Genomic DNA, 24,543 nt, shown 5'->3' on the forward strand with positions numbered 1-24,543 from the left:
AGAAGGCTTGTTACTCAGCTCTCATGTAAGCGGCCATTGGTCCCAAAAGGAATTCGGACGTTAGATAATCGCCAACTCCTCTTAGCTCCAGTCTCTGGCTCCAGACGACGGGGGGGTTTCAAGCGCCAAGCGCCATATCCCACACGGTTGCCTCCAAGTGGCCCCTGACGGAAGCGGCAAGGTTGTGCCGACGGCCTAACTGAATTCCGGCCAAGTTTCCGATTTGTTCTGTGGCGCTTGTTTTCTGTTAAGCGGGCTCGACTCAAAGTCCGCAACTCCGTCCCAAAGTCCGCAACTATTCATGCCCGATTTCACGAGTCATGTACTACGTAGTAGGCACAGGACACGAGACGGATAGCATGATCTAATAGGAACGAGACAGAGTAACTGGAAACCCAAGAGTGCAGGGCAAACATACGAGTTCAAATAGCCGTCTAAATGTCTTGTGTGTCTCTCACTGACTCCGGCCGAGTTCTCGGCGCCGGGCCCCACACCTCCGCCCCGCCTCACCCGGTGCATCTCTCCTCGGGCGGTCGCCACGTCAGCCCGAGTCCTTCAAACACCCTCCGTTCCGCAGTCTCCATATCCGGAGCTCCGTCTCCAGCGGGGCCCTTCTCCAGATCCACCCACATCCCATCAGACCTACGCCGGACGCCGCTACTATCAAATTTGAGCCCCTTCACCTTCTTACAGTACCGTCGGAGGTCTCGTTGGAACGTTGTTCCGCCGCTCCAGCCTAAAAGCGCGCATCCTACCGTTTTCCATGGACTGATGATGATGTCGACTCGTCGATGTGGTGCGCCCTCTTGGCTCGGGTCTTGCCATACAACCATCGCCTTATCCAGGGTATCAAAGCCTGACCCGCTTGCGCCCTCGCCCTTCCATGACACTGGCCGCTGTCCTCGCTCGCTGTTGTGGAGCGACATTACGAGGTTGTGCGTGATAAATTGAGCTTGCTCAAGGCTCTGAATCAACGTGTTCACAACTCTCAGTGTCTTGTTTTCGTCCCGGTGGCTCAAAATGACATCAATGTCACCACACTGCAACTTGCCTCGTCGATATCCTCCCGCAATAATCATCTCAAAGCCAGCGTCAATCTCACGCGCATGCTTCAGTATGACGGCTCCGATAGATTCAACTTCGTCTCGTGGGATCTTGAGTAGAAATTCGTCATAGAACTTGACCCCAACCTGCTGGGAGCGGCTGAGCGAGTCCCAAGTAAAATCGACAAGGTCATTTAGATCTCGCCATCCTATAGTCCGTCAGCCTTCGATTTTAATCCTCAGGAACTATGCCTTGTATGCTGACCCTTGCGGTAAAACTCGCGTGCCGTCGTGTCTCCAACTCCCCAGATATTGTAGAAGAGTCTGAGTACAGAGATCATAGGATCTGCGTCAGCTTTACGAACCTCCGTCAACTCCCCTGTCTCATTCCACTCACGCCAAAGCTCGGCAATCTTAGCACCGCAGCCCGGCAATCGCTCTACTTCTATAGGGCGTTTAGCTGTGCAATATTGCTTGGCAGGGTGAGACTCACCGTGTGTGTTCTGCAACTTGTGTGGATACGCCGATACAGTCGCAATAGAAGTAGAGTACGCCCTGACACCAACCTCGTCGCCTTGAAGTTGACGAATGGTCCTGACCTTGATCAAGGCCTCGATGAAGGCCTCATTAGGCGGGTTCATCGGCGTAGGCCGCTGACAAGAATAGGGCGTTTCAAGGAAATCGGGGAATAAAGGCAATGTGATATCATGCTCCGAAGTTGTCTGATGAAGCAAGCTGGGTACACGATCAGTTGAGGTTGCTGAAGTATGAGAACGATGTTTGGATCGATCACGAGGTGAATTGCTCGGTGGTTGCGCTTGTTGGTCTTGTCTGGCTCGCTCTAGTATGCTTGTTGTTGAAGAATGTTGGATTGTGGCTGATGCTGACGTCGCATCTCTTTGCGAGACCTTCTTGCCTTGGTACAGGAGATACTTTTCCACGGGCAAAACAGTTCCATGTTCAAAAGAGTCCTTCAGCCATGCCAGTTTGACAACCTTGATAATATCACTATCATTTGGTGTCAATGGCTCAGCAACTCTTCTCCGCTTTGAGCTGGGAGCATCTTCGAGATCCCTCTCTTGCGTGCTGGCGGTTGTGTACGTTTGCTGAGACTTGTTGTCACGTATCTGTGGGCTTTCGATGGGCACAGTCTCGAGTTTCGCCTTCCTCAGTTCGAACTTGGCGCGCTGCGTTTGCGAGATATTGCCCACCACAACGTTAGCCTCGTTGATGTCATATGTCAACGTCGGGGTTTGGTTCTCGAGCTCGTGTAACTCGTTGACGCTGAGGCGCGTCGAAAGCAAAAAGATGCGTGGAAAGTCGGGGGCCATGACAAAGCTGCTAGTGTCGCTCTGGTCGAGCTCGATGGGCGATGTAGATGAGAGCTCTGGGCGATTGATGGCGCTTGTATCAGAATGGTTAGGAACACTTTGTGGAGGGGTATGCTTGACGGCCGGCCATTTCCCTAGACGTTTGGCTCGTTCATCGAGGGATTCACGGTACAATCTAAGCTTCAGTTTCGACTTCGCCTTTCTATTGCGCGTACTTGGGCGCTCGCTCAGCGATGATTGCTGGCCGGTCTCTTGTTGTTCACCTGGGAGGGTTGTTTGGGCAGTAGAAGTGTCGTTGGATTCTTTGCTGTAGCTAGCTTTGTGGCGCGAACTGCTCGTCGGGTCGAGGTGGGAGGAGGAGTTGTCGCTCTCTTGCGAGAAGGTGCCCCTCTCTTGGGATGATTGGAGATCCCCCTCTCCAGTGATGGTGTGTATCCATTCACGTATCCTATCATGGTTATGGTGCTCGACTTCGTCGCCTAAAGGGATCCCACATAATAAATAAGAGCTGGTTTCCGCCATTAATTCAGGGAATGGAAAAGAAGACGAAATGGGCGTGTAGCGTGCTTCCCACAGTGTAACCAAGAATAAGAGGCATGGCATGTGCTCACACACCAAAATGAGAAACTCGTTGGGCTGTGCAGATGCTAAAGAACCGTGGCGATCGTTGAAATAAGAAACAGACGAACCAACGGGTGTCTAGACAAAAGCAAACAATCGGCACACGCCTGGGGACGGCCTCTCACGGGTAGCAAACAGAAAGTGCAAATGCTTGGTTGGCCCATGGGAGCCTTGACCTTTGTTGCTTGTCACATTTCCATCACCCGCAGCAAGGGTGGCTGCCGCTGTAGAGTTGGTTCCCTCCAGTAGATGTGTTTATTGCAATTGAATTGAATCACCTGAAAATCATATCGTAATAATTTGAAAAGAATATTAGAATACCTAATCTACAAAGACCGCCATTGTCGCTCCTTCACTCATATTATCTACAGTAGTCCTTGCGCCTTCTGCTGTTCATCATCCCTACCCTAGCCAGGGAATGTACTTATTGATGTTTTAAGTCGCGCCACCCAGACTGTATCGACGTGGTTAATATATTCTTGCGTAACACCGCGGCCCTTGGCATGTATAGAATGATTGAGAAAGTCGAGCATTTTCGATGTTGGCCCCGAGGATGGTTGGCTTGGGTTGAGGAAAACAAGACGCCAGGCGGTACACACATGTTAGCTTATCCCCCTGAATGCAATCAATGAGGGATGGGAAAATGGATGAAAGAGCTCTAGAATATTACAACTTATTATGATATCTCTGAAGATTTCATCCGATTCAGTATAAATTTACTCGGTGTATTCAAAAAGAGTTGGTTGACCCTCTTTGCTGTTCTGAACTTGCATGGTTTGTGAATAGGTGGGCAACCAAGTTTGACAAGTTAAGTACTGCGGGATAGAATCAGTTGGCCCATCTGGACAGCAGAAAGATTGTCATAGTATAATTGTCCAAACTATCTAATATCCCCCTTCTCTATTACACAGAAAACTAGAAAGTCGGGCGGGTCCAGAGGAGAGTGCCGATGTAATTTTCCCAATTCGAATGAGAAACAGCGCTGTCACGCATAGCTCAAATCGTCAGGAGCTTGACAACACAGTAGACGTGAGGTTTGGGTTCATGAGATTCACATCTTCTTGCCGCGAGCCCTCTCCTTGGCGAGAATCTTGTCCCTGATCATTTACTCTGAAGTAGCGCCCCTGCAGTACTACATTAGTTTTAAACACTTTGGCCTGATAAGTACCAAGTCTAAGCAGATCACGAGCATCGAGACTGAACGAAGGGTACATGCAGATGTAGTGGCTCACGGCGTAGCAGAGTGCGCTGGCCATAGTTCTGTAGAGATGGCGCTGTTGTCGCGATTTATTTTGAGGGACTTGATGTGACTAGGTATCGTGTAAGAAAGCGCTCCAGGTCACCAAGGTTCGGGACTTGTTGTTCCCTGGAGAGAAATATCAGACTTGTATCTAGAGACATCAGAGGAGCTGACATACCTGTCGTAGGGAGCGCTTTCACAAAATCTTCTCTGCCACATCGCTTAAGCCCAGCATGGAACATAGGGCTTCTGGTGGCGAAGGGGTCCGACACAGGCTCATCAGGCTCCACATCAGATGAGTTGAATGAGAGTAGAGATTCTACTCGAAATATCAACCAAGGGGATGGAGAGAATGAGGAAGAAGAGAAGATAAGATACAGAAGACGCGGATGTTTTGACGAACGCCTGGGAGCACCATTCCTCTGGGGGAAGGGGGAAGAAGTGAACCGACCCCGCGCTGAATACATCGAGAGAAGCAAGTCACGAGAATTGGCGTCGCGACTGAGGGAGGGTTCTCCAAAGGATGGTGCGATTGTGGTATGTTTGTTCTACCTACTTAGGTACCTATGAAGCTAACCTGCAGGGAAGCACCTGGGGTTGTTGAACGATCTGGGCCGTGAGAGCTATCTTTTATTCGTCCATATCAACGTCAACGTCTCTCTCGGGTGTGGCTTCCTGATGGGTGGTGCCGGAGTCGTCCGATGACGTTGTGTGTCCAGAGCCAGTTGCGTGAAGACTCGGCGTCGTTGACATCTGGTGGATCGTGAACGGAACGGATCTCAGACATGCCACCAAGAGAAGCTTGGTCGCCCGGGAGACTTGGTGGCAAGTCATAGCTGTTTGGAGCCACAGTTTGGTGTTCATGCTGAGCCTCATTGCGCGCTGTCTTCCGAACCTGTCCAGTGGGATACTATTAACTCTGAATAATCTGATTGTGAGCCTCGAAGACGCTTGCTAACCTTGGTCTTGTTGATTCTCCGAAGGCGAGGATGAGTGCGAGGGCGCTTCTCCTCCTCATTGCGGCTGGTCACCTTGTCCGCAGCTTTTCGTGGCTAAAAAAGACGAACAGTGAGTGACGGTTATCTGCAAACAGCCACAAGGTTTGGCTTACCGGTGTACGGCGTTGTGCTGTATTTTGGTTACGTCTCGACTCGGCTTCTGCATCCCATTGCCTGACCTTCTTCTGAAGAGCCTGCTCCGCCATCTTTTCGACTTGCTCCCAGGACTCTAGTACCAGTTCCTCCAAGTACCTTTTCCCTCAGATAGGAGGCATCACGAAAACAATCGAGCCGAAACAAGAGTTGCTGTGATAAGAGAAGAAGAAGCTTGAAAGGAGAAGATTGAAGGAAGAAAAGGATGAGAGAGGAATTGCAAGAGCTTGGCAGTTATCGCCAGCTGGCAGATAACTTCAGTGATTCACTGTCGAGAACTCGACTATGAATCACTTCTGTGTGTGCCCGGTGCTTTTTCAAGTAGAAGCTAGAGACGGGGAGAAAAATATACAATGCTTCTGCACACAATCTACATATTTTCTCCTGGCATACCCCCCCTTGGCTCACTTTCTCTTCACATCATCACAACATCAACACGAGCCAGAGATCTAGAGTGAATAAAAGTCGCTGGACACCCTAGAGAAGAGGTTATTGTCATGCCCCCCATTCCTTCGCCCCATTTACAGCTTCATCACCTGCCGAGTCTTACCGTCGCCGGTGCATCCCCTAAAATGACCGACTTGCCTGATCTCTCTTTCAGTCACCTGGCCGGGCCTCTACCGTACTGGTAGAGAAGACAGGCGTCACAAACTGGTGATACGCACCCGAAAGGGTGACGAATCGGCGGACAGCAAGCACGCGGTCTTGACCTTGGATGTCCGTCTCGAACCTAGAGAGCGGCAACACCGGAGCACTCGGAAACTCAAAGTGGCATAGATTTATCAGTATGTATCACAATTGTCGACTCAAGTCATCATTGCTAATCTGGACAGAGAGGAGTTGGTTGTTGTGGAGGAAATATTGCCCCCTGGTTCTGCGATCCAAAGCTATACAGCTTTGCCAATGCAGCTCCCGAGACAGGGTTTATGGTCAAACAACTCAATCACACGAGATGTAGCCTCTGTCTCTTGCACGACAAGGAGGGCGGGTCATACTGCAAGTCTAACGTCGGAGATAGAGTCTTCTACTACTGTGAGTGGACGAAAGGCATTTGTTATATATACCCAGGAAGAGCAGCGAGAGACAGCTTTTCATAACGGCACCTGTACACCAAGGCATGTATGTATCGAAGACCACATGGACGACTTTCTCGACCCCGCTTATTCAGCCACTCTGAAGGGTGAACAGCGTCACTCGACGGGAGATAATTCTCACACATTCATTTAGCGTTCAAGCTCTGAGACAAGTGAGGAGAGACAGGTCACATAGAGCAGGTGTATGATGTTGCCCTGGGAAGATTCAACTGGGAGGAATTGCAAGGAACCGATGTGGGAGAGCCCTTCAAGATATTACAGGAAATGATCGAGGGCCACGGGGGATTCGATATGTTAGGATAACGTTCTGGCGTTAGGATAGGAACACAACACAACATCCATCTTACTACAAATTGTAAGAGGACCATATAATAATAAACTGCGAAGAGCTATTGCAATATCATAATAGGCGTGTATAATTATCAATTATTCCTCTTTGAAAGCATGTTATCGTGAATAGGCAGGCTTTATGATATAGTGTGAATAGAATGCCCTGAAACCCCCATCGCACGGGTTGGTAGTCTCGTCTTGTCAAGGTGGAAGGAGGAGTTGTGGCTTCTTGATTCATATTGTCTATAGTAGTCTTTGCGCCCTCTGCCGTGTCCCTGTGCAATCATCCATAGCAACACAGTATCATGTCCCTACCCTCGCGGGCTTTTAATACCAATCTGGCTGGTTCTCTCCCGTCTCAATGGATCCATTCTCGCCAGTCCTTGAGATCCATCCACCCCCGTGGACAAATCGTTATTAAAACATCAAGCCAGCCTGAACATGGCAAGCACTTGTAGCCTCTAGAAATGAGAAAAATCCCATTGGCGTATGCAAATTTGCGCCTTTTATACATCCTCAAACTCAATCTCTTCTTCGCTGTCCTCATCTTCCTCTTCTTCCTTTTTGACCACTGGCTCAGGCTCAACCTTGACTCGTTTCGCTTGTCGCTCATCCGAGTTGTCTCCGTCTGCAGTCGCTTCTCGCTTGATTGCTGGCGTGACAGGAGTGTCCCGGCTGGACACGTTACCCGTTGGTGGCACGTCTTCAAACTCATCTTCGTCCTCGTCTTCTTCCTCAGATCCGAATTCGTCCTCTTCCCGAGCCCGTTCTGCAGCTTGTTCTGCTTTGAGCTTCTCAAAGATATCATCAATCTGAGTGGTAGCCTTGGTGTCAGGTGCAGCAGCAAGTGATGAGTTTGCAGCGGCCTCCTTCTTGATAGTCGTGGTAGTGCCTGGTGTAGCAGTTGCCGAGAATGACTCTCCGGTGACTGTACTGTTGGACATCCAGGATGGCAGCGCGTTTTGCTTGGCAATCTTTTCTTTGCGCGCTTGCTCCGCCGCCTTTTCAGCATCTGTTGGCCCATCAGAAGTCGAGATATTAACTGCGATAGACTGAGGCCCAGTATTTGTCAAGCCCTTGACCGCCATGGGTCGGTTTGCGCCGGCGTCCGCCGCGACGGTTTGGGCACGCTGATGTGTCGCATCTCGCTTCACCGGGCGAGCGTTGGCAAAGGCACGATCAAAGTCGCATTCTGGGATGTGGACTGCGTCGATCTTGGGCAGGAGCTCGCTGATGAACTTGAACTGGTTGTTGAGGCGAGTCGACTGCTCATGACCGGTTGAAGTTCGGTCTGCTTCAAACGTGAGCGTATGGTGGCAGCGATGGCACAGGAAGCCATCCGGACCAACGTTGTCCAAGACCTCCATGGCTGTCCACTCCGCTTTGCAGAATGAGCAAAAGTATTCCTTCTTCTCGCTGGCCACTTGCGTGGTGCCCTGCACCTCCTTGTCGATCGTGTAGACGCGCCATTTGATCGCGTCAATGGTATTTCGATAATTGATATAGTACCAAGTTCGATTGCTCGGTCTCGGGTTTCCTTCTCGTAGTTCTGATCGCGTGTGCCTGCACCAACAGTCAGTGGCTTTGTTTCCCCTCAAGACTGGAGATCCCATACACAGTCAAGAATCTATCTTCACGCAGCTTGCCGCAGATCTTGTGGAGGTCCTTTGTATTGATAGCCATCAGGTAGGCCAGGTCATCATCTCTCAGCCTGCCACCACACCACATTAGCAGGAGCCTCACACTTCTCCAGATCGAGAGACATACGCCTCATGGAGGATAAGCGCATCGATGACAAGTATGTCGCGAGTTTGGTAGAAAGCCCGCATCACGGACTTGATGAGAGTGACTGCGAGATCCATGGTGTCGGTCGCGAATCGCAGGATAGTCGCCTCTGGAAGGATTTGCGCAGACGGAGAATAGGGTGTTATCGAGGATTTCAATCGGATCGATGGTACGATGGCAGCGTTTTGAGAGGGTGAGATAGCAGAAGGGGATTGCGCGGGCCCCGATCAGGTTGTTGCGGCTCGTCGCGACAAGAGCATGGGAATGCGATAGAGGTTGCCGTCTCGAACAAAGCGTGGCCCAACAACCATTTTATGGGCGATCGAACATGGCGAGGGAGGAGGCCTAGAATATGTAGCCGATTGAAAGACTTTCCAAACTTCGCGCGGGGGCGCAAAGAGGTCCTAGTACGCCTTTGAATTCTTGATAGGGGAGAGTTTGGATCTCTAATGTCGGGTTGGAGGAGTTTCTTTTGTCTCGAGACAGGCTGCCAGCTGCCTGGGATCTGGTGTGGCTTGGTCTGCATGGGACCCACCCGTCTTGCATGAGCCTAGCCTCATCTTAGCCCCAACTCTCAGCCTTACCTATGCAGCTTCACCACTATTGATAGTACGAAGTGTGATTAAGTACGTAGTAGGTAGAGAACAAGTTGCGCCTAATCAGTGTTCAATCCGCCAAGCGCTGCATGATTTACGTATTCGGTGTAATTTTACATGAATTCCCAGCGCAGTAACAACTCATAAACTCATATGTGACACAGCGCGTGCAGAGCTCGCAAGGCTCAATACTCAAAGTTGCAGCAAAAACTCTCGAGTCCACCCATACTCCACGAAAGAAAAGATTCAGAATTTTAGTTCTCATCATGCGTAATTTCTCAACTGTATACAAAGTCAGCAAGCGAACGGAGGACCAAGTGGGTTGGGGGTAACTCACATCTAGAGTAAGGGTGCGTGAACTATTCACCTCCTGATCGCGGTATACACCCACAAGACTATCACTGTCTTGGAAGAGACCAGCCTTGAGACTGATGACAATGAACTGCATTCCAGGTCCCGAATGGTCCTGAATGTACTTCTTGATCTTGTCAACGTTGGCGTTATCCAAAGCGGCATCCACCTCATCAAGGACGAAGAAGGGACTTGGCTGGTAGCTATGGATAGCGAAGAGAAGCGCGAGTGCAGCCATCGTCTTCTCACCTCCCGACAAGTGTTCCATGTCTCGGAAGCGCTTCAGCGGTGGCATCGCATGATACTTGATGCCCGACAGGTATGGCATATCCGTATCCTCTTCAATGTCCAGGTACGCCTGACCACCAAGGGGGTATGCCTCTGATCGGGTAAGATCCTTGTAGACGTGCGATATTTGCTCCTGGATGTGGGTGAAGGCCTTGTTGAAGAGTTCAAACCTCTTTTGCTTGACTTCGTTGAAGGCCTCCTTGGCCTCGTGTGCTGCCGTTTTGGAGTCCTCATACTCTTGTTCTGTGAGTTTGAGTCTGGTTTCCACGTCCTCCAACCTCTGCATCGCTCGCATGTTGGGATTCAGCTTCTCCAGCTCGGAGGTCAGATTTGCAATCTTGTCTGACAGACTCTCTTCAACACTCGCGTCGTCCGACTGCATGCAATTAGTGAATTTGTCCAAACGAAACCCAGAGGACCACTCACGGCTTTAAGCTCTTCGTCGAGGCTGTCAAAATCGATTGCAATTCCGTAGGTCGCCATTGCCATATCCATCATGTCCTCGTCCTCGTCATCTAGATCCATAGCATCTGGATCTTGACGAAGGAGATCGTCTTCGGTCGGCAGATCATCCAAGGTACCTTCCTCGAGGGGTATGCGAATTTGTTCCAGGCGACATCTTCTGAGCAGTGCTGACTTGCTGGCACTGTTCTTTTGCAGGATCGTTTCGAGCGCGCTGATCTCCTTCAGGTTTTCATCGATGTCCTTGCTGCGTTTTTGCACCTCGACCTTGGCCTCGGACACCTTCTGGTTCTTCTCAGCAAGCTCGGCCTTGTTCTCCTCAAGAGTCTCCTGGAGAGCCTCCAACTCTTCCTGCTCATCTCGCATCGCGTTCTGAATCTCGTCCTTCTCCTTCACATACGTTTTGGCATCGTTACGGACGCGTCGAATGACGCTTTGCAGTCTGTTAATCCGAGCGATTGTGTCGTTGTTACGGGACTGTTCCCAAGTCAATAGCCTCGACAGTTTCTGCTTCTGGACCTCAAACTGGTTGCGCTTTTCCGAAACCTCCTGCTCGAGCTTGCCTTGGGAAGCGTCGTAAGCACGGATATCACTGTAACCGAGTCGCGCGCAAAAGTCTGCGAACACCTGGTCCTCAACCTGTGCGATAGCATCTCGAAACTCCTGACATGTTCTCTGGGTATTCTCCAGCTGTGCCGCCTGCTCTTGGTATTTAGGCTCCAGCTCCCTGAGCTGCCTCTTCTGGTTATCCAACTCACGCTTCTTGCTTGCATGGTTCTTGTTGAAAGCAGCCAGCTCGTCCTTGACAGCTGCCAGGCGCCTCTCCAATCCAGCCAGATCGATTTGCAGTGATTCTTCTTGTGTGCCACGCCTGTCAGCCTTTGGCAACCGCTCAATCTCATCTTTGAGCTTGGAGGCCATCCGTTGAAGGTTCTGAACATCAGCTTCCTCGAAGCGCCTCTTGTTCTTTGACTCAGGCCCACGACCACCTGTCATAAGACCTGCTTTGTGGATGATATAACCCTCGAGCGTAACAGCCTTGACCGGAATCTTTTTGTCGTAGCAGATGTGCTTGGCGATGTCGAGGGTATCGCACACAATAGAGCTGCCGCATGCATAAGACACGGCTCGCTCAACAACCGAATCGAATTCGACAGTGTCAATGGTCAACCGGGCTCCAGAAAAGCCCTTGACTGCAGTGTTCACAGCATTGACCTTGATGTTGTCCAGGGGGATGAAGGTCATTGGCGGGAACCTCTGCTCCTTGAGATACTGAACGCACTCGACACCGATCTTCTCTGTGTCGACCACAACCGAGTCAAAGTCTCTTCCAAGGGCGACAGAAATAGCTTCGTCAAACTTCTTCTGCTTCGGCTTGACAAGTTGGCCGATGCGGCCATGGACACCAGGGAACATGCGCTTTAGAGCAGACACCATCTCCTTCATCCGGGTGTCTTTGGCGCTCTGCCGCCTGCCATCATCGGCCTCCCTGAGCTTCCGGGCCACGTCCTCAAGCTTCTCCTCGAGCTCGGTTCGTTTTTGGCTGGTTCTGACACGCTCTGACTGAAGTTGGTTGAACTCCTTCTTCTTGGTATCAATTTCCTGCGAGAGTTCCTTGGAGGCAGTTTGTGCTGCGGTTCTCCTCTCGTCGATGCTCGTGAGCTCCGCTTCGATCTTCTCGATGCTTGCCGCAATACTGTCGACTTTTCCCTTGAGGCTGTTGACCGTAACCTCATCTGCCTTTCGCTGTCGCTCGAGATTCTCAAGCTTGGCTTGATTTGGGCCGGAGCGAGACATGACCTGGGCGCGAAGAGTGTTGTACTCCCTTCGGTCCTCGTCGCTGACCTCTCGCCCTTGCTTCTTCATCTGCTCCTTGTAGTCGTTCTCGAAGACCTCTCGGGCTTTCTCCACATTCTCAATATCCTTCTGGATCTTGAGTACGATCTCTGCCTGCTGGTCGCGCTCTTTTGTGACCTTGGCAATTTGGGCCTGTAGGCCCTCAACTTGTTGTGTTGATTCATGAATCTTTTCCTCGATCGGAACAAGACTGCTCTCCTTGTCTTCAATACTTCTCTGCTTGGCCCGGATATCCTTGTCAATGCGAGCAACCTGACGACTCGCCGAGGCCTGCTCCTTCCGGGCAGCCTCCAAACGCTTCTCAAAAGATTCGACGTTGCGGCGCAGCTCCTTGAGTTCTTGTTGGTGATCTTGTATGGCGTTAAATGAATCGTCAATAGCCTTCTGGAAATGATACAGCTTCCACAGGCTGTGCGTGACAATAGCAGCATCACGATCATCTGTTTTCTTCTGGAAGTTGTCGGCTTCTTTCTTCTGTTCGCGGAACTGCTTGATCTCGGAATTGATGCCACGTCGCTTGTGAAGCTGATAGTTTTGGTTCTCAGCCGCCTGCTCCGCCTCAGCTTGTGTCTTCTCGTAGTCTGTCTTGTACTCCAGACTGCCTGAGATCTGCTCAATCAGGCGTGTGAGGTCCTGAGGGGACTGTGACGCAATCGCTTCAACATCTCCCTGGAAGACGAGGAAGTTCCGGGCTTTGATGAGGATGTTTTCCGACTCGAGGGCTTCGTTGTACTGCTGAGCGGTGACGACACGGTCGTTGATGCGGTATTCGCTGGCGCCCTGGCTGGTGATTGAGCGCTTCCACCTCTGCTCCTCGCCAGCATCGTCCTCGTACACGGCCATGACCCAAGCGGTCTTGGGGTCACCTCGGGAAGCCTTGTCGTCTCCATCAGCATGGCCGTTTGCGTCACCATTGGTCTGAGCCGAGCCATCGTCGTTGATCTTGGCAGTTTTCAGAACTCGCCCTCGGTAGACAAGATCCTTGAGGTGGGCGGAGCGCAGGTGGGAAGATTTGATGCCCAAGACGAAGGAGATGGCGTCCATACTGGCGAGGTTCAGCAAAGCGGGCGGCGCAAGGACGACGGCATGTGACTTACGAGTTAGATTTCCCAGATCCATTGGGCCCGATGATGGAAGTGAAGTATGAATCGCCAAAAAGAAGGGTATGGTGGCCCTTGTAGGACTTGAAGTCTATCGCGCGCAAGTCAGCTCTGGGGTCCCTCGTCGCTTGACTCAACCTGCAGCAAGAGGGAATAACGCACTGAACAACTCGAGACGAATGAGTTTGCCCATGGTGGCGTCGGTGGGCAGCAAGCCCGGGTATCGGTGGTCGAGAGGAGGTTTACGGATGTGAGAGAAGAGAGTGAGGTTGGTTTAGAGGGGTATCACGGGTCGCGAAGCGAATGCGACGGAGGAAGAGGGCGCGTCAAGTGGCCGGGGACCCAGTGCGCCGGTGAGTCGCGCAAAGAAAAGGCAGAAAGGAAGCGCGTTAAGACTAATCTCGGAGGCAGAATAATGCTATGCCGCAAAGTCTTCCAATTCGATGTGACGAGCACGCATAGTCAACGGCGAGAATGGGTGGGTAAAGATGAATGTCGTTTGCCGTATTGCGACGCTTGAAAATGATGGATAACGCGTCGCGCGACGAACAAAGCTGGCTGGTTGGTACCTGAGGCGGGAGCCTCTTGGGGCTTCTCTCAGTGCGACGAGCTTGGGGCATGGCCCGTGCCTGTGTGCCGCCAATTCCATCCAACAAAAAACTGCGGATAAGGCACTACCGATAAGCAGTACCTACCAACTAAGCATGACTTAAACCAGCATGCCAAGGTCCACTTCAGTTTGGGCGAGCAACAGTGGCTTGCATCATTCCGCAGTCTGGCAAGAAAGCAAGACGGGGTGTACCAAAAGGCAGAAGAAGGAGAACAAATGCGTGCGTACTGTTCCTTTCCATAAACAGATTAATCATCAGTTGTCTACAGGAAGAGAGCTAGAGTGACGTCCAAACCCAGACAACCAGTCAGAAATCAACGACTGTACACGTACATCCCAACTTGGTAGAACGACCAATAATAGAACGGGTCTGGCCTAGGTCAAGGATTCACATGATGGGTTTGGGTATCGTGATACTCGCAGTGGATTTGATTTTGAAACATACTTGGAACTAGAGTGCATCTGACTCCAAGGCATGAATGACATGCAGTTGCAGGCGAGGTGACGAAGCAGAGCCCGGATTCAAGGGCTTCGCTTGGCGGCCTCGGTAGGTATGATGCAAGCGATTCTTGCCTGGACGATGATGGCAAAGTTGTGCCCTGAAACGGCCCTTGATCGCCAGTCGATGGAAAGATCCAAGCTGATATCCAGGTTGTGGCGCAAATGCATGTGCCAGTGGCTACCTGGCCCCACTGACGGGGTCGAACGAAGCTGGAGCTGGAGCCATGAAGTGACTTTAATTCGGGTTTCAGTATGCAGAAATACTCGTCAAGGAGTAGGCCAGTTAATAGAAGAGATATATTTCTACAAATATTAATACCAGACAAGTGTTTCGTGCGAAATGTGGACGAGAATGAGCTGCGGATCGACCAAGTACTCCATACCTACCCAGCTCTTCCGGCAGTGTGTGCCACACTACGGAATACCCCAGCAAGCTTTCAGCCCGTCGCTTTCATCATCAGCAGCCTGGGTCTGGGGTCCAGCTTCAACGTGAAAGGTGTTGGGGACTTGAACATCCAGGCAATCCCACGTGGATGTTCCGTCACCGCTGGTGCTTCCCTTCACTTTCTGTCCCCTTTGTTCTTTCCTTTCTTTTTTCTAACTTTATCTTCTTCGTCTGTCTTATTTGTCCTCTCCATTCCTAGTCACCGCTTCTTCAGGGTCTCGCAGAGCACAAATGACTTTCTAACCGCCAGGTCTCTCCCTCCCTTGTCTCTGGAGCTTGTGCAGCTGGCCTTGTATAAGTACTTGGACTCGCTCTGCGCTCCCTTACACCGTCCTTCCCCCGTCCGTGCTAGAGCAGCCCCTGCATCCCTCGCCTTGTGAGTATTTCTTCTCGTTCCTGGCAACGTTTATTTTGCCTTTCTGTTGGTTATTTATGATTGCTAACGTTCGTTCCAATAGCTAGGAGCTTAGCTACCACCTGCACGGCAACCCTCGACGCGCGGATCAAGCACGACGTCAACCAAGAACGACACCATGGATGACGATACCAAGGCACCTTCGGGTGCCTCCCACGGCCTCAAATCCGACAACATCTCGACTGATAGCGATCCCGTCCTTACCCCCGGGCCCGAAGCTCCTGCCTCTCCCAACTCTTTGCCCGCCGACTCTTCCCTACTTGATACACCAATGCTAGGGGCCACGACACCCAGAAGCTCGCTTCACTCGAGAAATCCATCCTTCTCTGGCAGCAGCTCTAACCATGAAGACTGGGACGCTCTGCCACCTCTCGATCGATTGACGGTCCTCGATCTACTCGACAACTTCGCGCTGCCCCAGCAGCTTGAGAAGCTGCAAAAGGGCATCTCTGCTCAGACGGACAAAGTTAGACGATCGAGAGAGGCCATTAAGTCCAAGACAGCGCTCGCTCGTGATCGCATGGTTGAGGAATGGCGGCGCCGCGTTCCTTCGGCTGACGAACAGCTCGACCGATACCGCAAGCAGATGCAACGCCGTGTCGACAAGCTAGGGAAGCGTTGGAACGACACCAAGGTCATCAGCGCACGGGAAAAGGTGTCCTTCATCTTTGGCGTCATGAACATATTCGTCAGCGGATACCTCATCGGCGGGTTCCCAGAGTACTTCCACCTGTGGTACACGGTGCAACTGTTGTACTTTATGCCTATCCGCTTCTTCACTTATCATCGACGCGGTTACCACTACTTCCTGGCAGATCTATGCTACTTCGTCAACTTTCTGCTCTTCCTCTCCATTTGGGTCTTCCCCAGTTCGAAGCGACTTTTCCTTGCCGCTTACTGCCTCGCATTTGGAAACAATGCAGTTGCTATCATCATGTGGCGCAACTCACTCGTCTTTCACAGCTTCGACAAGGTCACCTCACTCTTCATCCACATCATGCCTTGTGCAACTCTACATTGCATCGTCCACCTGCTGTCCCCGGAAACCCAGAGGGAGCGATTTCCGGCGATCTGGACCGTCAAAACTTCGCCTCCGGGATCACCCACTGCATATGCGAACGTTGTCTCCATGCTAGCTTGGAGCACGATTCCGTATACTATTTGGCAGCTTTCGTACTACTTCTTCATTACGGTCCGTCGGAAGGAAAAGATTGCGGCCGGTCGACCCACCTCGTTCACTTGGTTGCGAAAATCGTACTCCAAGACATGGATCGGGAAGTTAGTGCTGGCACGCCCTGAGCGCATGCAGGAAGCTTGTTTCATGATGATTCAGTACTCTTACGCTGTTCTCACCATGCTTCCTTGCCCTCTTTGGTTCTTGAGCCGCTGGGCCTCCACCGCGTTCCTCATCGCGGTCTTTACATGGAGCATCTACAACGGCGCCACATACTACATTGACGTATTTGGTGTTCGGTTCCAGAAGGAATTGGAGGCTATGAAGGCGGAGGTGATCCAATGGCAGAACTCGCCAGAACACATGCCACACTCGCCTCCTTTGGGGCCTCGGCCGGAAGGATCCTCCGCTCCTAATCAGATTCACAAAGGAGCGACTGGTTTCGTGTCTACCAGCCAGATCCCATCGATGAACGAAGTAGCCCGCGAGAAGGACATGTTGGGCGACACCTCCCTACCCACAGATGAAGCCGCTCGGCCGGTGAGTGTGGATAAGATCCCTCTTCTCGATGAGACAAGGGGCTCTACCAGTACTGGAGTTGACGGCGAGTGCAACGACACGACTCGGGAGAGGAAGTCGGGTGAGACACCCACTGCTTGATGTTGAACTTTTGATAGACGGCTACGTAGTCGATGTTCTGGGCTTTGTTGCGTTCTTGTTGTTTGATGATTCCTGCAATCTCACCCTTGGCATGATGTTTGGGCGCTTGTTACGATTGGTTGGCTGTTTACTACTTTATTTGGCTGGAGGTGTATGGAGCGTTTCAAGTCTTGCTGGTTCTTCAGTTGATGAGAACCTACCGTTCATTACAACCAATATGCACGGAGAATACCCCTTGTTTTGCAGACACCTCAGAGAGATCAGACATGGGCAATTTACAAGTTGTGATGTGATGTGATCTAGAACTACGTCGTGTGATGATCATCAAGCTCTGCCCAAAGACCTTTGATCGGCTTCTGACTCCTTTTGAAGACTCATGTGTCGAATTTGTTTACATATCACGGCATGCATAGGACAAAGATGACGCTTTAACTTGAAGGAAGGGTATCAACCCGTCCATTGTGTTCATGTGGCATCTTTGTGCCCTAGCTAAACAGCCCCATTGCGCTATGCAGGCCAAATGACAAACAAAAGTGCAGATAAAGACAATTGCTGCAACTTCAGAGCTTGTTTCGCTTGCTTGCTTTGCTCTGCCTTTGCCAGCCGGACCAGCAATGCGCCCAAGATCATCATCCCTCATCAAACCCGTCCATTCATTCAAGGGGGCATATCCGCCTGCCCCTTCCAATGTCCCAAAATGTTCCCAATCAAAGCAACCCGACCAACACCACCACCCGTTAAGCCCTCCGTTAAGCCAGAGGAGAGCCTAAGTCCAGATGCGACGCCGTTTAATGCAGATGATGCGATATTCCTCAGGGTATTCTTCCATAATGCGTGAGATGCGACTTTTGAGAACCACTTGCTCTCCACGCCCAAACTTTTTTGTAGATGGACGGCATGTAATAAATCGGCCGTTCAAGTGTACGGATGACACGTCGTCAATATGAAGAATCCAAGCTGGCCAGAAAATTCGATGGCGTGACAACCAAATGAAAACATGTACTGCCTCCAAATACAGAAGCTCATCGAATAACAGCCCAGTCAGCAAGTCGACCTCCGTTGTCACCATCCTCTCGAGTTCCTGGCCGCCGACCAAATGTCGACCAGAATCTCAAAGTCTCGTCTCCAGCTCCTGTCACAATCGTTCGGCCATCCGGGCTCATAGCCAGGTACAGCACTCGATAGGTGTGTCCTGTCAGACTGGCCACCTGGGTCATGGAAGGATACTTCCAGACAACGATCTGGTTCTGGCTGTAGCCGTGAGTCGAGACGATTTCGTTGGAGTTCTTTGACCAAGCAATATTGCAGACTTGGCTACCTGTGTCAATCTCGTTGATGACTGATCCTTTGACGGTGTCGTGGAAGATGATACGGCGATCAGCAGTACCACCTCCAGACGCGAGCAAGCCGCGCTGGTGAGGAGACCATGAGATAGCCTTGACGGCTGCGGTGTGGTCCGAAAACTTCCAAAGCGGAGTTTCTGAGAGCTTATCCCAGACCATGAGCTTGTTGTCGTTACCACCACTCGCCAGCTGCCCATCCTCGCAATTCCACTTGAGGCCACAAACTTCTTGTTTATGGCCAACGAGTTTCCTCAGCCACTGATCAGGAGCTCGCACGTCGCGGTGATAGATGAGTCGATCGCGGGATCCAGAGGTAAGAATGTGAGTGTTCCAGGCCAAGGATCCCACACGCGCTGTGTGACCAGTCATCGTTCGTAGTCTTCGTGCCTTTTCCGCATCCCAGATCTGCACTAGGCCCTTGCCAGTCCCTATAGCAAGGTGTGTGCCTTTTTGTATCCATGACACGCTTGTCACGGTGTCGTCCTCCAACGTGCAAAGTTTGTTTACCTTGCTGGTTTGCGCGTTCCACATGTAAACACTGGAACCCAGGCCGACACCAAGAATGTTTGCACTCCCCCAATCCACCAAGTTCAGATAGAAATCATCGGCCAGTTCGGGGGCGTCAAGGACCTTGTAGGGCACTTTGCTAACAGCCCTTGGCTGGCGCCTAGGGCTGAGCAGCATCTGCTGGCTGCCAAATCGTACTGGCGATAGGCTGTATATCTCAGCTCGAGTATCCAAATTGGGGCCGTGGCGGCTTTGTGGTGTCTTCGAGGGAGTCGGGTGTCCAGCGACGTTGCTGTGGTGGCGTGGTGACATGTATGAGAAGAGATTCTTGTGGGGTGTTGATGGCGTTAAAGAAGAAGACGGCAATGAAGGCGCAGTTGCATTAGTGGGAGGTGTGTGAGCCCGAGTGCCATCGTTGGCGGGGATGTGAGAGGTTGTGGGGAGAGCTTGGTTCGGGGAGAGAGCTGGGGTTGCTGCTTGGGGTACTGAGTTCTCAAAGAGCTCAGCACGAAGCAGGTGTGAGAAAGTGCGGTTTGCCTCCTCCGCTACGATAGTTGTCAGTATATCAAGCACTTACGAAGCTATCAGAGGGGTTCATACTCTTTTGGAAGTGCAGTTCACCGTGAGGAGTACGCTTCTTTTGTTTCGAAGGGGTAGCAGGTGATCCATCCTCATGGAGAAGACTGAAGCTAGCTTGCAGGTCTTGGCCGGAACGAGTCGGGATGAATCTACGAAAGGGTAAGCAAGGGACGACGTTGACGTATTGCATGGTTGACCAACCGATCGCCGTTTATCCGCTGTCGCTTACGATGAGGACTGGCACCTGGTGTGCTCTCTCGCTGTGGTCGTTGAAACTCGCGTAACAAAGCGTTGTCGACGGCGTCGACATCGAACGGGCTCGCACGGGTGGCATCGCTTTTCCTTGCGTTGCTGCGAAGAGAACGATTGGATCCATTGTCGAGGGTCTGTCTGGGCTCCAAGCGACCGCGATCTGAGCGGGGAGGAGGAGTAGATGCGCGAGGAGCGGCGGCATGGCTTTTGGATTCGTCCATGGCTCGCTTAGAGCGATGATGACTCGAGGCAGTGATGCCGGCGGCTCCAGGAAGTGCCGCCATAGTTGAGATGTAGTCGGGTTGCGACTCCTAGTACCTAATTAAAGAAATCGTGCGGGAAACGGTGGGGAGAACAAGTCGTGACGGCGCGAGAGGATAGCGGAGGATTGCCAGGCAAGCGAAGTGACGCTTGATTGATGAGGTGAACAGGCGGCGAGGGCGGAGGGAGAGTCCAGGCGAGACGGTGAGGGCGCAATCCCAAGCACCGTCCAGCAGATCTCGGCTTTGTTTTTCGGAAGGCGTCTATCGCATCGTCTCGATCTCGCAAGGACCCAGCAACTGGGGGGGTTGTCGGGCACGGTGCTCGGCTGAGGGCGCTCGTTTGGCCAAGTGGTTGAAGTCGACAAGTAATGAAATACGCAGCAGAGAATCCGAAGCCGCGATGAGAAGGAGAATAACCTAGAGAGGGGAAGCTCGTGGCGATGCAAGACGCGGCAGCTGGTGATGCGAGACGTGATGTGCGAGATCCAAGTAGCAGGATAGAGGTCGAGGTGGGCGGGTGCGGTACTGGGCTTTGCCGGGTTTACGCTGAGAGGAGCACTGGGGGTGGCGGGAAAGAGGGTCGCGGGCTCAGGTTCATGAGGGATGTTGCTGCTGGAGGGAGGTTGACCTAGGACTCAGAAGGGCGCGCTAACAGGCGCGTGGCCAATCAGAGGTCCAAGACGCCAGGATGGGCCCCCCTGCGCCCGGGCGGGCTCTGACAAGGAAGACCGCGGACGACCAGGAAACGCGCGGGTCAATAACAACCACCACCACAATAATAGAGGACCGTGATCCCCTGCTGTTCCATGAATCGAGCCTGAGAATGGCATTGAAGGGGAATCGAGGGGCTGGATAATTTGGTTTGCATCCAGCATTGTGTGTCAAACCCTTCATTGTTTTGCCCATTCTAGTTGTACCTGATGCATGCACCTATCCTATCCTCCTCCTCTGCCTCCCCCCCAATGCTTCTCCAAACCCGTTGCAAACATGGACCGATTGACGGGTTCTCGGTTTTTCCCGCACTTCAGCTCCCGTTGGACCCCTACCTGCTTGGTCGCGGTCTCTGCCTTTCTACTGCCGACTTCCATTTGGAGGTAGTTCCCGCGTCCAAGAGCTCGGTAGGTGCCGACGTGACCACTCACATGGAACAGGGCACACTGTCTGCTTACTGGAGCGGCGTCATGGTCAATGACGGCCCCAAGAAAGGATGGCTTCAGATAGATAGATGGTGTGGACGTCTATTTATTATTCCCATAACAAATAAATATGGCACTGGCCATAGCATTTTGGTAAGTCTCAGTTGGTCTAGTGTTCTGCCAAGTGTCCCGTCCACCGCTTGTTGTGTCTTTGCGCGCCATTTTGTGGCATTGCCCGCGTGCATATTTGTTGTTTTTGATGTGAGTTGTGCATCCATCCATGCAAACCCGGTATGTGGTCGTGTAAGTGCGCGTTTGTGTGTGTTTTTTTGGCAGTCCGACGTACATGACCCTAACAAATCATCGATTCGCCCTCTCAATCCTCTTTATCTGAAGGGATTCAGTCCAGACATGGCCAGCGTCATCTACTTCCCCCAAGACTTTCGTCCCGTTGCTAGTCTTCTCATCTCCTACCTCTGTACTCCGTATCAGCGTGAGAACCAGTCTCGGACTAAGTGCCTCCAATCCCTTTCCTGACAAGACTGGCCAGCAACGCCTTATCAAACAGTAGCGGGACGTTCCGCAGCTAGCTCAGATTCTCAACCCGCAGCCGCAGCCCTGTCGTCCACACGATGTGAAATCGTCAGTGTGTGTGCGCCAATGTGCGGACGTCGGTGCGTGCCTGAGCGTGCCCAAGGGCAGCCGTCCTGCGTATTTGGACTGCGAGTCTGGTGTGATGATGCATTCGCCAGTGGGTAAGATGTTGGTGTGCGCTGCGGGCAAGGACACGCGCGTAAGGGTAAACGTGATGCGCGGTACGTGGTGCGGCAGAAACAAAGCCTCACCCCTCCCACCCAAGCCAGGCCGTCAGACTCGATTGGTTATCCAGCTGCCAGTCATCCTGTCGCTTGTTTTGGTGTCCCTTCTCCGCTGGCCTGTCAACTCAAACTTCCTGGCGTGGAGACTCCGGCCAGCGTGTCACCAACCAATCGGGACGAGCCGGCCATCGCGCACAGTGTCTGCTGTAATCTACCTCCCCAGCCACACCGGCTCCTGATAGCGCCGTGCTCAGCCTGCACAGTGACACTGGAAATGGCACTGTCCCAAACACGAGGCCCTGGAGACGGGAATTGAAAGGGTCGCGTCAACGGGCGACGAAACGCCACTCAACGCGTCTCAGTCGCGCGCGTCTTCCCCCCTCACTGCCCCCTTTTTGTCTCCCCCACCTGAATTCCAGTCCATGTTTTGGCCGGGTCTTGGGCCGCAGGGCAAGAAACCTGGCCTGCGGCCGCTTACAAGTGGCCTCCAATCTACCTACCAAACAGTGGCCCGGGGAGAACACGGCTGCAATAACAGAGGAGCAGTAGGTCGCGATACGATGGCCTCACACACGTGTCCAATGAACTTGACCGCCTGCAGGCCGTGTTGCTCTGCATTGTCGAGTCCGGACTTGAGTCTGCCTTTCGGCTCACTCGCTCGCTTATGCGTATCAGACGCCCAGGATCATCCAGTCATAATTCGTTCTTGTGCTCGTTCTTTGACGATATCTCTAAACAAGAGCTACTTCTATCTATCTATAGTTGTAGGGTCATCCTCCCAATATCCATGCCTCGCTGCGGCTTTGTTCTCTCCAGCATGTGATCAAGCCGCCCCAGAAATAGACAAAAGAAATTGCAAGGGGTTGTGTGCAAGAAAAGCAAAGGAAACGAAAAGGATGATATCAGGTATCTCCCAATAGACAAAGAAAACCAGATAATGATGGGGCACTATTGGCCACGGGTGATGTCCTGCACCGCCTAATACGAGTCCCTCAACTCATTCCGTCACCTAGGCCTGTGCTTCTGCTTGCGCCAGCAATCTCTCCCGCCATCCGTTGCAGACCTCTTCGAATCCGCCGATCACTTCTCCGCATACGCCTGCGCACTCTCTCTTCTCCAGTCGCTCCCCCCAGTTACCCCTCGTAAGCCAGCGCTCGCCTTCCTCCCTAAGCTCTTCTTCTCTCCTCATCTCAGCAACGATCTCCTTTGCGCTCCTCAACCTTCTTGTTGCTGTTGTTGTTGTCTGCCGGGACATGTGCAGTGTGTCGGAGAGATAATTCAGGGTTTGTACTAAGTCAGAGGTGATTGAATGGAGGCCTGTCAACGAGTTGAATGCCGATGTTGAGGGTCGTGGCATCGTGTCCGAGAGCGATAAGAGCAGCGGGATCAAGTCGTCGATGGTCTCGGGGTCTGGGGGTGCGACAAGAGGCGATAATAGAGGAAACGTGAGGTTGTGGATTTGACGGGTTTGATGGTTCAGGTGAGTGGTCAGCGCAGAATGTGCCGTTATCAACCTGCCGTCTCTGTTAGCTTGGCCAGATTCCTCATGATCAATCGGATGGTGTTTCAAACCTTGAGGCGCTGGCCTCCACACTGGACTGGGACCCGAGATCCCGCAACGCATTTGTGACTCGCTTGAATACGTCGTCCGTTGGGCCACCGTAATTCTCTGTCCCCCGCCGGGCTAGCGACTCTACAGCGTCCATCTTGGCAACCAGTCCGGGCGGCATGCCAGGAGAGTCCAAATCAGACTCGGATCCGTACTCACTGCCATCGTAATTGCTCGATTGTCGTTGGTGTTTCCGGCGCGGGGAGAGAATCGTCAGGTTCGCAGCTTTTAATCTGTCGCCGTTCTGCTTTGTTGGACTAATGGCGCCCACCTTCTCCTCTTCCTCTTCAGTCGAATGCCCATGTTGGACCTCATCTCCCTCCGGGCCTAGCATCTCACTATCGCCATCTCCATCGATGTAGTCACCTTCGTCTCCCGAGTCCGAAAAGGCATCTGCGAGTTCGTCCGCCAGGTTACCCATGCCATTCCCGTTCAGCTCCAGAGCATCCTGTTGATTAAAGCTGTTGCGGAATGAAGCTGAGGGGTCCTGTGCCGACGATCTGGAGAGCCGCCGAGCTTGTGGGGAGCCCGAGAAGCTATCGAAAGCGGACGAATTCCGAGAGTGCCTCGGCGTATGCGGTGAGGATGGCATTTTCGTATGTCGGAGCCGGGAAATGCGGATGTTGCTTCCCTGGACCTAGATGGTCTAACCTCGCGAGCCTGTGACTGCCCTGCTGAATACGATAGAGGCGGCGGTCTAGAAGGCGGATAGAGGCGGACGGTATTGCTGTAATCGCTTTCCGAGATCGACTCGATGAGGCTCGTTCGTAACGTTCGTTTGTGTGTATCTGTGCCGCGGGGTGGATGGTCTCCTTTCGAAATGGGGGTGTCGAGGGAGGGAGAGTCGGCGTTGCTCGAAATGATATTGGCTTGGGCGACCAGGGACCCTTTTTTAGGTACTAACTATTGATGGCACCAAAATGGCGGCCAACAGTACACAAAGGACGGGGGAGCGAGAATACCGGGCTTCCGGGAGATTAAA

General features: G+C 52.3%; 5 protein-coding genes and 1 pseudogene across 6 annotated transcripts, besides 1 other annotated feature; 1 reads left to right on the plus strand and 5 right to left on the minus strand.

Moving 5' to 3' along the window:
- Positions 1 to 506: 506 nt before the first annotated feature.
- On the minus strand, positions 507 to 2,446 carry NCS54_01263300 (annotated as a pseudogene). The gene is made up of 3 exons: positions 1,537 to 2,446; positions 1,309 to 1,488; positions 507 to 1,252 (listed from the first exon to the last, which is right to left on the minus strand).
- Positions 507 to 2,446: a sequence feature.
- A 4,870-nt stretch (positions 2,447 to 7,316) lies between these two features.
- NCS54_01263400 (HTH TFE/IIEalpha-type domain-containing protein) lies at positions 7,317 to 8,672 on the minus strand (the record flags this gene model as incomplete). The annotated part of the gene is made up of 3 exons (XM_053157861.1): positions 7,317 to 8,373; positions 8,426 to 8,521; positions 8,578 to 8,672. The coding sequence occupies 3 exons, from the start codon at positions 8,670 to 8,672 to the stop codon at positions 7,317 to 7,319; spliced, it is 1,248 nt and encodes a 415-aa protein (XP_053013836.1).
- Positions 8,673 to 9,455: 783 nt separating this feature from the next.
- Positions 9,456 to 13,442, minus strand: NCS54_01263500 (Structural maintenance of chromosomes protein; the record flags this gene model as incomplete). The annotated part of the gene is made up of 5 exons (XM_053157862.1): positions 9,456 to 9,473; positions 9,529 to 10,206; positions 10,257 to 13,194; positions 13,247 to 13,340; positions 13,412 to 13,442. The coding sequence occupies 5 exons, from the start codon at positions 13,440 to 13,442 to the stop codon at positions 9,456 to 9,458; spliced, it is 3,759 nt and encodes a 1,252-aa protein (XP_053013837.1).
- A 1,896-nt stretch (positions 13,443 to 15,338) lies between these two features.
- NCS54_01263600 (Glycerophosphocholine acyltransferase 1) lies at positions 15,339 to 17,054 on the plus strand (the record flags this gene model as incomplete). Its single annotated transcript, XM_053157863.1, has 1 exon — positions 15,339 to 17,054. One exon carries the CDS (start codon positions 15,339 to 15,341, stop codon positions 17,052 to 17,054), a length of 1,716 nt encoding a protein of 571 aa, XP_053013838.1.
- A 1,022-nt stretch (positions 17,055 to 18,076) lies between these two features.
- Positions 18,077 to 20,019, minus strand: NCS54_01263700 (ANAPC4-WD40 domain-containing protein; the record flags this gene model as incomplete). The annotated part of the gene is made up of 3 exons (XM_053157864.1): positions 18,077 to 19,449; positions 19,505 to 19,632; positions 19,685 to 20,019. The coding sequence occupies 3 exons, from the start codon at positions 20,017 to 20,019 to the stop codon at positions 18,077 to 18,079; spliced, it is 1,836 nt and encodes a 611-aa protein (XP_053013839.1).
- Positions 20,020 to 22,961: 2,942 nt separating this feature from the next.
- NCS54_01263800 (Hypothetical protein) lies at positions 22,962 to 24,153 on the minus strand (the record flags this gene model as incomplete). Its single annotated transcript, XM_053157865.1, has 2 exons — positions 22,962 to 23,466; positions 23,525 to 24,153. 2 exons carry the CDS (start codon positions 24,151 to 24,153, stop codon positions 22,962 to 22,964), a joined length of 1,134 nt encoding a protein of 377 aa, XP_053013840.1.
- Positions 24,154 to 24,543: the final 390 nt, after the last annotated feature.

Source organism: Fusarium falciforme, chromosome 10 (assembly GCF_026873545.1).
Source record: "Fusarium falciforme chromosome 10, complete sequence".
Taxonomy (NCBI): Eukaryota; Fungi; Ascomycota; class Sordariomycetes; order Hypocreales; family Nectriaceae; genus Fusarium; species Fusarium falciforme.